The sequence below is a fragment of the Opisthorchis viverrini genome (assembly GCF_000715545.1).
Source record: "Opisthorchis viverrini unplaced genomic scaffold opera_v5_405, whole genome shotgun sequence".
Taxonomy (NCBI): Eukaryota; Metazoa; Platyhelminthes; class Trematoda; order Opisthorchiida; family Opisthorchiidae; genus Opisthorchis; species Opisthorchis viverrini.
In genome coordinates, this window is record NW_008752063.1 from 379,732 (window position 1) to 396,545 (window position 16,814).

Below are 16,814 nucleotides of genomic sequence, written 5' to 3' on the forward strand. Positions count from 1 at the left end.
ATCCGCTTGAATAGAGTTCGAACACAGCTCCGCTTGTGACAGTTCGGATGGTTGCTGTGGTAACTCAGACTCTGGTCCGTATGCGTTTCTTTCCTGTATACTTCAGTTTGTAGTTGGCCGTTTGTTGTCCTTGTTACAAGCACGTCTAGGGACGCCAAATTGTTGTTCTCTTCAGTTTCCATTGTAAATTGGATGTCGGGAAACACGTTGTTCAGCAGTTCCTCCGCTCGTAGTAGTTCATTTTCCCTTACAACAGCGAATGTGTCCTCCACATATCGTACCCATATTTGCGGTTTGATATCTGGTAGTACGATTCGCTCCAGTTTCTGCATTGCGATTTCTGCGATGAGTCCAGAGATTGGTGACCCCATTGGCGTTCCTTTGATCTGTTCGTAATATTCTCCATTGAACTAGATTGTCAAGCACAGGTCTAGTAGTTCACATATTTCTTTTTCGAGCGTTCCGTTAATGTTTCCGCGGTTGTCCAGGAGTTCGGCGGCCCTTCGTCCGTCCTGCATTCAAGTTAACCGATGTGAACAGTGAGGTTACATCAAAGGACACCATTATTTCGTCTTCTTCAATTCTCACGTTTTTAAGTTTCTCCAAAAACTGTCCCGCATTGTTGATCGAATATTGGGACCCATTGGTTAGATATTTCAGCCACTTCCATAATTCTCTTGAAATGTTGTACGTGGGTGTTCCTGGTAGTGAGACAATTGGGCGTAGTGGTACCGTTTCTTTGTGAACCTTTGGAAGTCCGTGGAATCGGGCAACTTCTGAGTCACGAGCCTTCATTCTCCAGTATTCTTCCTCTGTAGTTTTGTGAAGATCCTTGAGTTTCTTCGTGAGTTCGTAAGTTTCGCGGTTTGGTCGTTCTGCAGACGGCGGTATGTGGTTGTGTCATTGAGTAGAGCGTTAGCTTTGTCGATGTATTCAGCTTTCTCCAGAATGACTGTCATTCTCCCTTTGTCAGCTGGCAAAATGACGATGGTTTCATCCGCTTTGAGGCTGTTTATTGCTCTTTTTTCTTTCGTGGATAAAGCGTTGTGTGTTTTGTTTCGAGTGATAGGTGGGACAATGGTTTGACGTATCGCTTGCTGGGTTTCTTCATTGAGGTTGCTGGATTTGAAGGCTGCTTCGAGACTGGCCAGATATTCTAGATTACTAGCATCCTTGAAATTGAAATTAAGTCCTTTGATAAGCATGTTTTCTTCCACTGCCGTGAGTAGGGGAGGAGTACATATGCCGTGGGGAGAAGTATATCGGTCCATGGGCCATGGGGTCCATTGGGCGATGTTAGTGTCGGAACGGTTTGCAGAGCTGAATGTTTCGTTGACCAACTCGACCTGAGAGGCCACACATGATTCTTTTGGCAGGATTTTGAGCCATGTGGTTGGCTTCTCATCGTCTCTGCATTCAGTAGTAGTCCAGATCACAACAGATGTGGTCATTTCAGGACTCAGGAGGTCTACCCTTTGTCTACAACAGGATCGCTTTTCGACCACGCGACTGTACTTCCCCAAATAGTTACATTCGTAACTGCCAATCACACGGAGTAAGCTCTGCTCATAAATTTCGACCAATGGGCATATCCTTGTGCTTGAAATATATTGGTGATTGGGCGTTGTTAGTGAGTTTTATCAATTCCGAACCCAAAAGTGAAATTTCTAACTGATACAATTTTGAGTAAATCCATATCCACCTTGAAATCTTTACCCACATGATACACAAACACATTCAAAATGAGGACTTGCCATCTTACCCATGAAGTGATCCGTTTCAGACAGGGCTAGCTCACTTGTGACACCAATTAAGCCCGCAAATCAACGGGTTTGACAGTTTTAGTTCAGTGTACTGTTTCTTCCCACAAAACCAGTTTAGATTACGTCTGACGAGTCGTGAGTCGCCAGGATCTCGTGCACGTTAACCGAATGAAATGTTTGGCGTGATTTTACTCTAACCTCAACCTGAATCAAGAATTAAATTGCTTAGTGTTAGATCCGTTGATGTGATAAAGCATACCGTGAAGGGAGCAGATTAGATGTTTACTCGCCTATATTCAACTGAAGGACATCATAAACGAGAGATTCAGGTGAGCCTCTTGTGAAAACCAAATTGATTTGCAAATGAGTGTATTTATCGAAAACAGTGCAATTTGGGTTCAAGTAGATCATAAGGTTGACGGAAACTCGGGGACTGTGCCCCACCTGATGAGCCCCAAGAAGGCCGAAACCGGCCGTGGGATTTTGAAGAGTTTTCCGCAAAGTTGCGACATCTCAATAACGTACCAACTGAAACGTGTGGCGGCTTTCCTGCAGCGCATTCAGTTGAAAAATACCATAAACGAGGGATTCAATTTTTTCCTCTGTGAAAACCAAATTGATTCGCAAATGAGTGTATTTTTTGAGAGTATGGTAAATGTTTACTCCCCGAATATTCACTCGGGCAATGTCACTGTCCAGAGGCAAAGTTCAAACAGTTCTTTCTGAATTACGCACGGTCGAGGGAAATTCACAACATTCTGTTTGATCAGACGCATTTAGCTCCCTGAACAAGTTCCAAAGAATAACGAAATTCCGTGAATTTGTTTTTTCTATAGATCCTTCAGACTTGGAGTTCACATCTCATCATCTGTTAAGAAATAACAAAGGGAGTGTTTGCACTACTTGGCAAGAACAATGTCGGTATCGCACCGTAGGACAGCCCTCAGTGTAGATTGTATCTCTTCGGCACTTAACTAATGCGGGTATTTACATTAGTGTGTATGTAGATCTTGACAATATGAGCACCCGTGTTTCTGTGTCATTGAAGCTGCTGGATATAGACGAATGGTGAACTTCTATTCAGTGCTACCGAACTGATTTAATCGAATTCCCTGGTTCGGTTGCGTCAGTGACCCACAGAGAGGATCCACAATGTGCAGATTACTTACTTGAATGAACCAGTGAGAAGGGGTCACCAGGTATGATCACATTCTTGTTGTGAAAACCAACCAGTCTATCGTGTCAGAGCGGAAAATATGACTCAGGGCCATCTCTGAGCACTTCCGATGAATGCTCCTCTGGCGCAGCAGCGCGGTGGGAATTTCGAGGCAGAAAGTCATACAACTGCTCAGTGAGCTAAAGGCGGTTTATAGCAACAGGCCAATTCTTGGTTTGAGCACAGAACAACTGGATTGTTTTCCGGATTATGCAGCGCAGCAACCCAACCAATGGCTCACATTATAAGTCACGGTAATGTTTCTAAATTGGAGACATGCTTATCGTGGCTGGAACGTATGCAGAAACGGAAAATGAATAAATACCGAAATATATTATTGCCTGACAACCAAGAGACAACCAAGAGGTCCCATTGGACGAAGAGAACATGACTTTCATCTGGAAGCCCCAGTAATCCTCAGGGTAAATCGCTCAGCAGTGGCTCTGCATTCGGAAACCAGAGTAGGCCAGGATGGTTTATATAGATCGGAGCACGAATATCCGGTTCGAAGGAATCAAAAAAAGGCGACTACATTTGTTCACAGTTACACCACTCTCTTTTGAACGATCGTCCTCCTGCTCTGGCTCAATTATTCCGGTGAGTCCACACCAAAGGGAAACACTGAACTCGAGTTTCATTCTTATTGGAGTTCATCAGAAGTGCATATTCAATGGCCGTGCCGGGAATTGAACCCCAGACATCTGACATGAGATGCAAGCGTGTAACCACTACTCCACCAAAGCACATTGGACGCATCTGGATTTTCACGACCGCCACAAGCGGGACAGTTGCTGGAGCGTCGTTCAATGAGTCCGGCACACCACTTACATCGCTCAAGAGTGAACACGCTTGCCTGTTCAGACGTGAAAATTCAGATGTGTCCAATGTGCGTTTGTAGAGTAGTGGTTACCTGTCAGATGTCCGGAGTTCGAATCCCGGCACGGTCATTGAATATGCACTGCTGATGAGCTCTAATAAAAGCGAAACTCGAGTTCAGTGCTTCCCTTTGGTGTGGACTCACCGAAATAACTGAGCCACAACAGGAAGACGACCGCTCGAAAGAGAGTGGTGTGACCATGAACAAAATACCTATCCCACAAAACCCCAAAACTGCGACTACGTGTGGTCGTTTGGAGCGCTGGCAAAACAAACGACTAAACACTCGACACCCACAGGATATCTGAATGTGAATCTAACTAAATACCTCGAAAGGGAGTGTTCCTTCAACATCATTCAATAACACAGAATTCTACCATTTTGTTTGTTCATGTCCAGCCCAAATTCAATACGATAATGTTTATTGATTTCACACCAATATTTCTCAGATCACGATAATATATCCCTAGGAATATGAGAACAGCACGACCACCGGCTGCACGTTCTGCATCCAGAAATGACGTAGGGTTAGTTTCTAAAAACGCTGAGTAATCCCGACCACTGCGGCTAAATTAGTTTGCCATGGTAAACACTCATTTATCGAAGGGTGGTTGTTAGTCCGAGGAGTATTTGAGTGTAGTGAGAATTTAACTCGTAGTTTTAACGTGTGATTCAGAATGAAGCTTCACACACGCAGTAAAAGTTGCCACACGCTGCACGTTTCACCGAAGGCGTTAAAGGACCACTGCGCTTTTAACGCAACTGTTTGATTCCACACGATCCCTAAAAAACTTCATGTGATTCCTCAAGTTGATGCGACAGTGAGGCGGAGGGATCTGATCATGTAATTGATTCGACCGTTTCACTGGACTAGTTCTTCCAAGCTGGTGCTTCTATATGCAAATTATGAATCACCGGACAGAGGAAAGTGAATCCATCATCTGCTTCAGTAAATGGTTTTCAACGTGGATACACGTACACTATTGCGAAATGCCACCTCGTCGGTTGTCAGTCTGTTCGATGGGCTGCTTATCAGCTGATGGTCTAATTGTTCGCTGAACTTGGCAATTTCGTTACAATTTTCGTCATCAATGGAGGCAACGTCATCATTACGTTGCTATGAAACGGAGCGTAGCTCCGCTTTGGCGCCTAACTACTCGTTGAGTAGTGTTGAGCTCGGGTTTATTTGTGTACTTCTGGACGAGGTTACAATTTGTTGTTTTGACGACAACCCAGGAGGATGCAACAACAATGGCCGGAATAATCATCTGAACGAATATTACTCCCATACATCAAAACAAAAATATTGCAAAAAATCCAATTTCAGTGGCTGGTAAACCAAAGGTTGACTTGAGGAGACTGATTTCAAAAACAAATGAGAAGACCCGACAAGGCAAAAAACAACAACAATATTATCCACCAGATAGAAAGCAGTGAATGCAAGCAGGATAAACAGGAAGTTGACGTCCTCCGAGGAGTAACGATCACAAAACGACCTTCGTAAAAGGCTCGACCGATTTTCTTGGGCGTCTGCTCACAAAATCCACGATGAGAAATATTTCCGCATGGAAGACGTAGAGATTCTGAATGTTTGACGTGTTAAACATTGGAAGGGCGATACTCCAAGAGGAATTGAATTAACCAACGCTTGAACAGGACCAACCGTGTGCATCGCTAAAAACAGGACAGTGAAACTGAATTGAACGACACAAACGCTAGTGGATAATGCGACAGAATCAATTGTTCAATGGAGGTTACGGCGTGCGAATCGGAGAGGTCAAGTTGAAGGTCACATGAACGCCGACGAATCAACCCACGGACGAAAAATCCTATTGATAAGATTACCCATCTGAACAACGAATAATAATCGGAGTGCACCTTCTTCAGAAGGACGCAAATAGATTCAGACCTACCNTACAATTTGTTGTTTTGACGACAACCCAGGAGGATGCAACAACAATGGCCGGAATAATCATCTGAACGAATATTACTCCCATACATCAAAACAAAAATATTGCAAAAAATCCAATTTCAGTGGCTGGTAAACCAAAGGTTGACTTGAGGAGACTGATTTCAAAAACAAATGAGAAGACCCGACAAGGCAAAAAACAACAACAATATTATCCACCAGATAGAAAGCAGTGAATGCAAGCAGGATAAACAGGAAGTTGACGTCCTCCGAGGAGTAACGATCACAAAACGACCTTCGTAAAAGGCTCGACCGATTTTCTTGGGCTTCTGCTCACAAAATCCACGATGAGAAATATTTCCGCATGGAAGACGTAGAGATTCTGAATGTTTGACGTGTTAAACATTGGAAGGGCGATACTCCAAGAGGAATTGAATTAACCAACGCTTGAACAGGACCAACTGTATGCATCGCTAAAAACAGGACAGTGAAACTGAATTGAACGACACAAACGCTAGTGGATAATGCGACAGAATCAACTGTTCAGTGGAGGTTACGGCGTGCGAATCGGAGAGGTCAAGTTGAAGGTCACATGAACGCCAACGAATCAACCCAGGGACGAAAAATCCTATTGATAGGATTACCCATCTGAACAACGAATAATAATCGGAGTGCACCTTCTTCAGAAGGACGCAAATGAATTCAGACCTACCACTGCTCAAAGGACAATCACCACCCAGCGGATTCGTTTCGATTCACAACAAGCTTTTGATGATGATATCTTCCCTGATAACGATACGTTTGTAAACTCTGTCAGGCTCAGGGAACAACTCGATCACCGACGTGACAAACTGAACTACCCAAACTCCCTTCTGTGTGTGATTTCAGCAGTACCTCTGATCGGAGTTTCAGTTACACGGATTTCATCAGATTGGTTCGAGTTGTGGTATTTTGTTAACCCTCTTTGAGGTCTGTCACAGTGTGATGAACAATTGCTCAAGTGAGTGGTGAGAAAGTTTCGAACAATCTGGAGTGGTTTCATCTATCGATCCTTATGACGTACACCAGTTGGAATATCCCAAGAAATATTACGTCGAAATAAATATCACTCAGCCTAACCGGAGTGCAAACGAACTTCAGTCTTCGGAATATGAAATAAATGTCCACAGGAACTGTGTGCGCAGGCTGAGTGGCTTCAACCACGTGAATTCTATCTGAAAATAAATGAAAAAATAATTAACAACCGATCAGCCGGTCATGGATTAGGGCGCAAAGCATGCTAGTCAGGTTGAGAACGTGTCGTCACCGTACTAAAAGCGTTATTCAGTGGGTACTTTCCTCAGGTCTAAATGTGGCTGCATAGTTTTACAAGATATTTTGCAACCAGTCCAACTTGACTGGTTGGAAGAAGTTTTGTTTGCGCATGATTTGATTAGTTGGTTTGGATTTTGTGTCGCTTTACGTTCCCGTTTGCTCGCACCCGCTCGATTTCCGAGTTATTTTCCTTACAGTCGCTCTGCTCCGAGGTTCCAACTGGACAATTCTCGTGGTTCTTGATCTGACTTGGGTGTTATCCGTAAGGAAGTTACCAACTTTCTTTTGACCGGAACCACGCGAGGAGAACTGTAGCTGAAGGCTTTGACGGCTAAGGGTTCGAAGATGACTCCCAGAGAATTCCAACATCTGCGAGCTGTTCAAACTCTACCCAGTCACATTTTAGGAATTTGATTCGACAGCTGAGAATAAAAACTATATAAAGTGCTAGTTGAGATGACATTGCGAAACTGGAACGGGTGTGCTTCACGATACAATTTCAAAACCTGGGACTCAGTGAGTGGAAGAAACTTTCGTTTTCGCAAATAAATGTAGCGAACAGGTCGGGTATCGGAAACAACATTTTCGTCGAGAATAAATCCAAATACGAAAAGGGAAACAACTTAAAAAAGGCATTTTTTGTAGGTGATATTCTCTTGAAGGGACAACTACCAGCTGAAACCCACAGAAAAGCGTCTGACACGCACCAAGTCTCTTTCTACTTCCGTAACTACCGGTGTAACGGTGGCACTACTGATGGGAGGGCTTGCGAGTAGTATGTTTTCGCGTAAACCCGCTTTGCGTTTCTTGAAAAGTGAGATTAATTACGGAATATGTAGAGTCGCTTTGTATCCTTTGCTTGGATTCCAGCAACAGTCAATGAATATCCAGGAAAGTTTAGAAAGACGCGTTCAAGGAGAAGATGGATATTCGGTTTTTGTAAACAAGATGCATATGAGAGTTTTACTTCCCTGTCCAATAGTCTGTAACCGTTCAGGTGGCGTTTTCTAATAAATAACTCCGCAGCGATGGCCTTCCTTTCATCGGGACTGCCGGAACCAAATCCACACTCGGACGCCACTCAAATCTACTGAAACATACTTCAAACACAGCAAAACAAAGTCCCAGCAGAAAACGTCTATGCAAACTACCCAAAATTACCCGAGAGGAACTGGTTAAAGATCCATGATAGGAAGCAAACCAATCCACTCGGAAACGGAACAAGAAAGGCGAATTGAAAGTTCGAACTTTCGGAAATGAGTGAAAGAGTGTTTAGATGACGTAACGGTAGAAAGCAAACACTTCGAAAAACACCATCGAAGCTTGGATGGAAGGTGGAAACAGTGAATAAGTCAAGTGTTATGCACAAAGTCTACTGAAAACACTGTATCAAACGCCCCAGTGGTAAAGGAGGAAAGCGCCCACTTAGCGCTAACTGGTGCCATACACGGGAATCAGGGTGGATTTAAATTTGGCTGAGCCAGTGCCCAAAAAACAAGGAATGAATGTGAATTTCTCGGAGGCGCACTGCTCGAGTGAGGAAGAAATCAACAAAAGGATGGAAATCGATCCGATCCATCAGACTCTCAGAAACAAATATCTACGGAATGCTCAAGCTCAAAACTCTATAAGAAGTCAGGGAGGGGTCCGAGGACTCCATTAGGAGACCATCAACCTGATGGTCTGGTAAAGCTCAGTTGATGCTCTGTCACACTGTCTATGTGACAATAAAAAGGAAAGATGTGTTTTGAAGTGAGGCACAATTTTTCAGCTTCTATTAATGAAACAAATGTGTGTAGTACAGTACAGTACAGTACAGTACAGTACAGTACACTACAGTACAGTACAAGAGTTTCTATCTGCTTGAGGTGTGCTCCTGTGGACTAGCTTCTTGAACGCAGCGCCAGGTCTGATGTCTGAACCTTAAGCGCGGTTCAAGTTAAGCTAGCCACCGAAAGATAAGTTTTTAAGCCAAATCCGATGCAAAGTCAAGGTTGAAAATTGTTGATTAGAAGAGTGAATTTGTCGTCGTCATTGAATTTGCTGAAAACATGCTCCGGAATGTCTAAGCGTCAGTCATAAAGCAATCTGAATTCAGCAAATTTTGTGGTGGTTATGGTTCATGTCCTAATTACAGTACTCAGCTGCTCAACATAGGCTCACTAAGAAGCGGAGGAGTGGACACTTCACAGACTCTCACAGAGACGGGAAGGGATGCTCGATTCACTTGAGCAGTACCATATTGATCAGGCAGAATAGTGTCACAATGGTGGGATGAGAAACCAGTATGTCCCAAGTGAAGCTTTTCTAACCAGTAGTTTAATGGAAATATTTTAACAGCGTTAATTGTAACAAATTTGTAGCAGTTCTCCTCCAAAAGTTAAGAGTAACAATCCCTAGTTTTTAGTAGACACTTCACAGTGTACAAACTTACCTAAAGCGTTGTTTTGTGCTGACAAAAGCGAACAACTTCGACCTGTAAGTATGTTGGCTAGTGGATGCCGGTAAAGACTGATGAAGTATACGGAACACTTACGCTCCTTTGTATATCTAGCTCTCCCTCGTTTGTTTTGCATTTCGAATTTTAAGGGTCAGTCAGCGAGATCGTCTCGGAGCAGAGTAGCAGCAAATAGCTGCACAGCAGGGTAAAAAATGGGTCCAAGTGATAGATACCTGATCGGTAAATAACGCTCGCATCTGTAGCCGGAGGATTTGTAGAGCAATTACTGCGGGAGGTACCATGCCTCATCCAATTCTGGCTGCCTGCAGTATCTTGGTTGTGGAATGTCAACAATCGGATGCAGACTGAAGTGATTAGTTCTCAGTCAGAAATCAGCCTCACATTGTACGGAAAAAACTGAGACCGACTTATACCGGGTCGCCGGTATAAAATAAATCCTACGGATTCTAACTTTCACGGCATAGTTCAACCACACGCTCCAATGGTAATCATTGATAATCATCCCCGTCGCAGATAGACTGACGAGTTCATAGTTAACAGCAGATAGTCTATGACAATTAAGCATCCGAATTTACTGTTGACAGATTTTTTCTCTGGATAATAGTGTGATGTTGCTGATGACGACGATGAGGAGGTTGAGCAACGTGAGCACGTCAGTTACATTTCAGTATGTTTGCATAAAAGTCCTTTGTGTTATTATTATTTCATAACGCCCGATTGCATCTCAAAAGTATACTTACCGGATCACTCGTACACACATTTGTTTACTTTGGTAGGATGACATGCGCAGAAATAATGGTGCGATAAGCAACAGTGACAAGTAAAAAACAACATCTGGAATAAAAAATTCTGATGAAACGAATGTCATTGAGTGAATCCGCGCCGTCAAAAGTGTTGATGGAATAGATCAAGTTTTTCGTCGTGGCAAGATCACAGGTTGGTCCCCAAGAACACGCAATGTCAACAAACTAGATGGATAGATGTCACACAGACACTTCAAACTGTACACGTCGTTGGCATCTGATGCGACAATAGCGTGCAATATGAGCCACTCCACAGACCAGCTTGCATTTAACGTAAGCTTTCAGTGTCGATGTCATACAAATCAACAGTATCGGGTAAAAGGCATCGCAAGAAAGGATGCTAACTGTGCCAAACATCTCCGTGATTGATCCGGGTTCCAAACGGATGGCGCGCACTGCATTGAGGAATTTCAGCAATGTGTCGGGCAGGTGTAGGAAAAGAAAAAATGAACTCATTGCTACCGTGGTCCAGATCAGACGTTTCACATGTTCATCAAGTGCCACTTGTAGTTCACCTGTAGGCTGAATAGTTTTTTGGTTTGCATAGGAAAGTGATTTCTTTCTTATTCTCCAAATTACCAGCGTTTGAGTAACCACTAGTACCAAGCCCGGTATGACGTACATTAAAACACACCACGAAAAGATATAGGTTTTGAAGGCAAGTTGGCGCCAGTCCTCCGCAAATGTATAGGTGATCACACAAGTTCCGTTGGAATAAGTCCGGTGTATTGGAATGGACACATAGGCCAGTGGCCACATCATCACCCAGTAGATAACGGCAATTAGAAGTAGGCGCCTGGGGTGTGCTCGATATATTAGGGGAAAATAAATAGCGATTACACGTTCCAGGTTGAGGCAGACCATACCAGAGATACTCCATGTGATCCAAAACCAGATGGCAGCAAAATTTTCCCAACAATAGCATGCTACAAGATCTAGAATTCTGAGCCCCGATGGAATGGAAATACGAATGTGAGTGGATAACAAAGCGAATAGGCAAGAGCAGGCGCAGATGAAACACTCAAACCGCAGCAGGCCACTAGTCACTTCAGAACTTATTCGTACGGTAAACAAGACTCGGAAGACGATGAGGTTAAAGACCACACCGATGATGCATATGATGGTGACTATACAGCTTAAAACAGTGGACATTGGATTGGGCAGTTTGGCGAGAAGTCGAACGATTAGCTTCGAAATTTATTACATTCATGTGATAAGCGTCGTCATGCCAGCCAATCAAATCTTCCGTCAGTTGTAGTGAATGGCCAGTAAATGATTGGTCAGATGTTTTTATGGGAGAATTTGAGTGATAGGTTTCTCCGGAGTCTCCTCTTGTCCGGTTACGTGGAAGTAGACTAAAAACACCACACACTTTCATTTTGTCTAATTTCTACGTTCTCGTTTAATTCTGTCGCATTCTTGGCGAATATACTTAGCATATTGGCATAATAAACTCTATTACAAGCAGTCAGTTTCAGGAGAGGGGTAAATCCCAGTTTGGTGCTACTAGGTCTCTTGAAGTTGTATATTCAGGCGACCTTACTGAAGAGTCACGGTAGGGTGAGGTTTGTTCCTTCGATCTCAGCCTTTCATTCCAAATGCAAATCATATGTTTCTGTATCATCCTTTGTATGGATCAACTAGACTGTCCAAGAAGTGCCATGCAGGTGAGGTATTACGATACATTCAAATTTCACAACATTTTGAACAAAGCCGGACTATCAAGCAAAGTTTATTCGATCAACCATGAGGAGTTACTAAATTTTAGGAGATTGTCATCAGCGTCCTCTGCAATACAACTCTCGATGAGATTGCGATTTGTCCCTATCGAGCTTTGAACCCCGAAACTGGCATCCCTTCTCTGTGTGACTTCTACTACAAACAAGAATATAGAATGCCAGCCAGAATGTAGATGTACCCCTTGGATGCAAATTTTGAGTTTCGTCTAGTTATCTAAAAACATCGAAACCATCACCGTTATCAGCAAAAAATTAAAATACTATTAAGCCAGGTACAGGTAATACTTGCACACAAACTGCGCCACCATTCGAAACATGGAATTGGAATTTTGTTCAAAATAGATGTCCTATTAGAAGCCGTAGAAACAAACAAGATACACTGATACAAGTGAACAACAAAGAATACTCAGATGCAACAAGACCTTCTGCTCATCACTAATTTTTCTGCTCCATCTTTGGGGTACTCAACCATAGCGAACTAAATTCAGGTAAACTGACGACATCCCCACTGTGAAGAAAAACTTAAAAGCAAAACGTTTTTTGTCATGACACTTAGTGATACGAATGCGTATGTCAGGTAACCACCTTGAAAGCTTGCGAAATCTTTCGGTGTAAGATGGTCGCATTGGTGCGTCTAGAGAGTCTTATCAATATGAAATTTACTGCACGGTCCTGCTTTCAAGACCAAGTGGTTTCGATAGACCAGGCGATTTGCGAGCGAAGTTTTTATGAAATGCTGCGGGAGTAAAACACGCGAAATCTGATAAATTGTCAGAGGGTGGTACATCTGGCGGACTTGAGGTAAGTAAGTGGGCTGGAAGTTTCCTAAGAATAATGGACACTATCAAAGGACGGCGGTTTTGGATTAATAACATGTACCCCGGTGTCTGATGTATTCGAAATCCAGGAAACCTAACGTCCCACGGAATACATGATTAGGCGCATATTGTTTTGATACCGGTGGCTCTAGTTCAAGAACCTACGCTACCGTCGGGCAACTGCTCTAATTGGTATCTCACAAAAATTTGATGAAGCTTGTTGAAACGAGTGCGCGCCAGTGCGCAGCCCTGTCACCAAGGAAGACGTAATACTTCTCAGCTAATTGGCTGATCGAATTAGTGAACCTGTTCATGTTTAGACGGTTGTTTCAGATTAAAACTTTTGACCATATCTTTGGACCGCGTGGGTCGATCAAAGCTGGCCTAATTCGCTAAGCCCTGCAATGGATAGGTGAGTCTAAAATAGGAGTTGTGGCCGTCAACATTCAACCAGTTAAGAATAACGATATTAAAATTCTCAAATACCCCTATGAGAGGATTATTTTACCGTAGCACTAATATAAAAGACTAAACATTCTGCAACCACAAGCTTATTTGAAGCCATGCAAATCAATGAAATAGTGCACAGACTACGTTTATTATGGGGAGTACAGAGGGGAATTACAAAATGGATTGAAAATCTGCAGTGGCGTTCAGGAGTAACTGGTCCCTCACTGCCGTAGTTGTATTACTAGGATGCTTAAGACTGAACCAATAAAGCTGTTTATGTAGCAGAAATTCCATATCTACGTATTCACTCAGCCAAATACTTGCTGTGTGCTGTGGATGATTCCTGTGAAACACTGACCGGTTCCCTCCAGGCAAGGTTGTGATCATTATGTTGAAATCGCCGTCGTTCAGGGCTTTTATGCTTATTCAGACAAAAGAAGGCTCATGGTCTGACAAAATGTCCTGTAAGCGTGACGTTCGAGGCACGTTACCGTAATATCATCAGTAAAATGACGTATCCAAGTCCCACATACCCACCTGATAATACGAAAGTGGTATTCCAGCCGAGTTATTGGAAAGAATGCCTTAAAATAGTTGCGGTCAAACTAGACCCATGGATCAGCGCTAATCAGGTCACTTGTGCAAATCAACGGCTCCTCGAACAGACTATCTCGTTCACATCAGATTATTGTGCGAACAGTTCTTCACATGTGGAAGCAACGCACTGAAAACACGCTGAATACTCTTCGGTAGCCCATGACCGGTTTGGCCCTTCTTCTCAGTGACCTTATGAGTAGTGTGCAACTAATAGATGATGTTCTACGGACGTCGCACTAACTAAAACGCGAGATGGAATTGCACAGCAGTTCGTTTAAAGAGGACCATTAAAAACAGAGATTCGGTTGGATTCACTGGAGTCAAGCCAAATTGGTACGCAACAAATACTCGGAATCAAAAAACATCGTCAATGTGCATAGTAGACCTTTCGATAACAACCAGGAAGTGCTCACAAATACTTTCAAGGTCGACTGGGTTTCCTTCAAGTGCTCTCGTACTACACACGGATTTTGCATGGCTTTCTCTAACTTGTATTATATCAAGCATAAATCTGATGCAGCGTTGAGTGTGTATAGGATTACAAATGTAATGAAGGTAAAGGGAGAGAGCGCGGTCACTTGATAACAAATTCAGTTAGATTACGTCAAAATCAGGCTGTGTAGTGAAGACAATAGGCCTGTACTTGTCATGAAGATAGTACACGTTTCCCGCATTAAAAAGCCTCTGGCATTGAGGGTGCTCCGACCAGTACCGTTCGTAACCGGTTCATAGGTGGACTGTAGTCGCACTAGACCACCTGTAATTATCAACCCGGAAAAATGCATCGCTAGGCTTCAGTCTGCCTGATAGACTCGATAATTTGATTAAGAGGGTTTTTCTGCCAGCTCAGGTCCTGTTATTGGCGCTTAGCAGGGAAGCATTGTGATGTGGATGTAACACATGAATATAACACACCGAAAACAAGGGACTGGAGGTTTTAGAAAGGGGCGTGGATCGGGTAATACCANGGTTTTAGAAAGGGGCGTGGATCGAGTAATACTACACAACCGGATCATATCACGGGTAACAAGCGTGCCTCCTGGAATGTATTTATAACTTTTGCCTAAACCTAAACATACAACTCTTTTGATCAAGTAGCACCCAGTTCGAAGAGGAAGATCAGAATATCGATCAAACTGCGCACTGATGATATTTCCTTGTATGGTGACCAAAAGCATGCAAGTCAACTAACAGGCTCAAAGAACAGATCATGGGCACCTGATCAGCCATGTGAGATTGTTGCAGTCTATTTCGTCTCGTCTTTAGTGATGGGCCTCTACATATTCAAAAGCCAACATCTGACTTGTTTTAGTTCTTCAACTTTCGTTTAGTAGCGAGGTTTTAGTGCCCTGCGATTAAACTTACCTGGTTATTCATACACGTTTAAACTAAGATGTATCTTCCTTCTCCCTCTTGCTCATCCATTACAGAACAGACGGCAGCGCTTTCCACGCAGATCCTCACTACTTTCTATCGTATAAGTGCAGTCTACAGCAACATCTGACAGTCAGTTTTCACGGTCTTCTCTCACAATTCAGGGTACACTCTCAACCGCTTGAAAATGTCGTTATAATTATNATCACACAAGTTCCGTTGGAATAAGTCCGGTGTATTGGAATGGACACATAGGCCAGTGGCCACATCATCACCCAGTAGATAACGGCAATTAGAAGTAGGCGCCTGGGGTGTGCTCGATATATTAGGGGAAAATAAATAGCGATTACACGTTCCAGGTTGAGGCAGACCATACCAGATATACTCCATGTGATCCAAAACCAGATGGCAGCAAAATTTTCCCAACAATAGCATGCTACAAGATCTAGAATTCTGAGCCCCGATGGAATGGAAATACGAATGTGAGTGGATAACAAAGCGAATAGGCAAGAGCAGGCGCAGATGAAACACTCAAACCGCAGCAGGCCACTAGTCACTTCAGAACTTATTCGTACGGTAAACAAGACTCGGAAGACGATGAGGTTAAAGACCACACCGATGATGCATATGATGGTGACTATACAGCTTAAAACAGTGGACATTGGATTGGGCAGTTTGGCGAGAAGTCGAACGATTAGCTTCGAAATTTATTACATTCATGTGATAAGCGTCGTCATGCCAGCCAATCAAATCTTCCGTCAGTTGTAGTGAATGGCCAGTAAATGATTGGTCAGACGTTTTTATGGGAGAATTTGAGTGATAGGTTTCTCCGGAGTCTCCTCTTGTCCGGTTACGTGGAAGTAGACTAAAAACACCACACACTTTCATTTTGTCTAATTTCTACGTTCTCGTTTAATTCTGTCGCATTCTTGGCGAATATACTTAGCATATTGGCATAATAAACTCTATTACAACCAGTCAGTTTCAGGAGAGGGGTAAATCCTAGTTTGGTGCTACTAGGTCTCTTGAAGTTGTATATTCAGGCGACCTTACTGAAGAGTCACGGTAGGGTGAGGTTTGTTCCTTCGATCTCAGTCTTTCATTCCAAATGCAAATCATATGTTTCTGTATCATCCCTTTGTATGGATCAACTAGACTGTCCAAGAAGTGCCATGCAGGTGAGGTATTACGATACATTCAAATTTCACAACATTTTGAACAAAGCCGGACTATCAAGCAAAGTTTATTTGATCAACCATGAGGAGTTACTAAATTTTGGGAGATTGTCATCAGCGTCCTCTGCAATACTACTCTCGATGAGATTGCGATTTGTCCCTATCGAGCTTTGAACCTCGAAACTGGCATCCCTTCTCTGTGTGACTTCTACTACAAACAAGAATATAGAATGCCAGCCAGAATGTAGATGTACCCCTTGGATGCAAATTTTGAGTTTCGTCTAGTTATCTAAAAACATCGAAACCATCACCGTTACCA

At 43.1% G+C, this 16,814-nt stretch overlaps 3 protein-coding genes across 3 annotated transcripts in view; 1 reads left to right on the top strand and 2 right to left on the bottom strand.

Moving 5' to 3' along the window:
• Window positions 1-371, bottom strand: part of T265_10776 (hypothetical protein) — a gene marked incomplete at both ends in the record, with an annotated part of 10,963 nt that extends 10,592 nt beyond the window's left edge. Inside the window, one exon of the mRNA XM_009177243.1 lies at window positions 144-371. Coding sequence (XP_009175507.1) covers window positions 144-371 — 228 coding nt within the window. The remainder of the gene's footprint in view (window positions 1-143) is intronic.
• A 10,148-nt stretch (window positions 372-10,519) lies between these two features.
• T265_10777 (hypothetical protein) overlaps window positions 10,520-16,814 on the top strand; it is a gene marked incomplete at both ends in the record, with an annotated part of 34,344 nt that continues 28,049 nt past the window's right edge. Inside the window, one exon of the mRNA XM_009177244.1 lies at window positions 10,520-10,615. Coding sequence (XP_009175508.1) covers window positions 10,520-10,615 — 96 coding nt within the window. The remainder of the gene's footprint in view (window positions 10,616-16,814) is intronic.
• T265_10778 (hypothetical protein) lies at window positions 10,523-15,982 on the bottom strand (the record flags this gene model as incomplete). Its single annotated transcript, XM_009177245.1, has 3 exons — window positions 10,523-11,530; window positions 13,065-13,148; window positions 15,530-15,982. The coding sequence occupies 3 exons, from the start codon at window positions 15,980-15,982 to the stop codon at window positions 10,523-10,525; spliced, it is 1,545 nt and encodes a 514-aa protein (XP_009175509.1).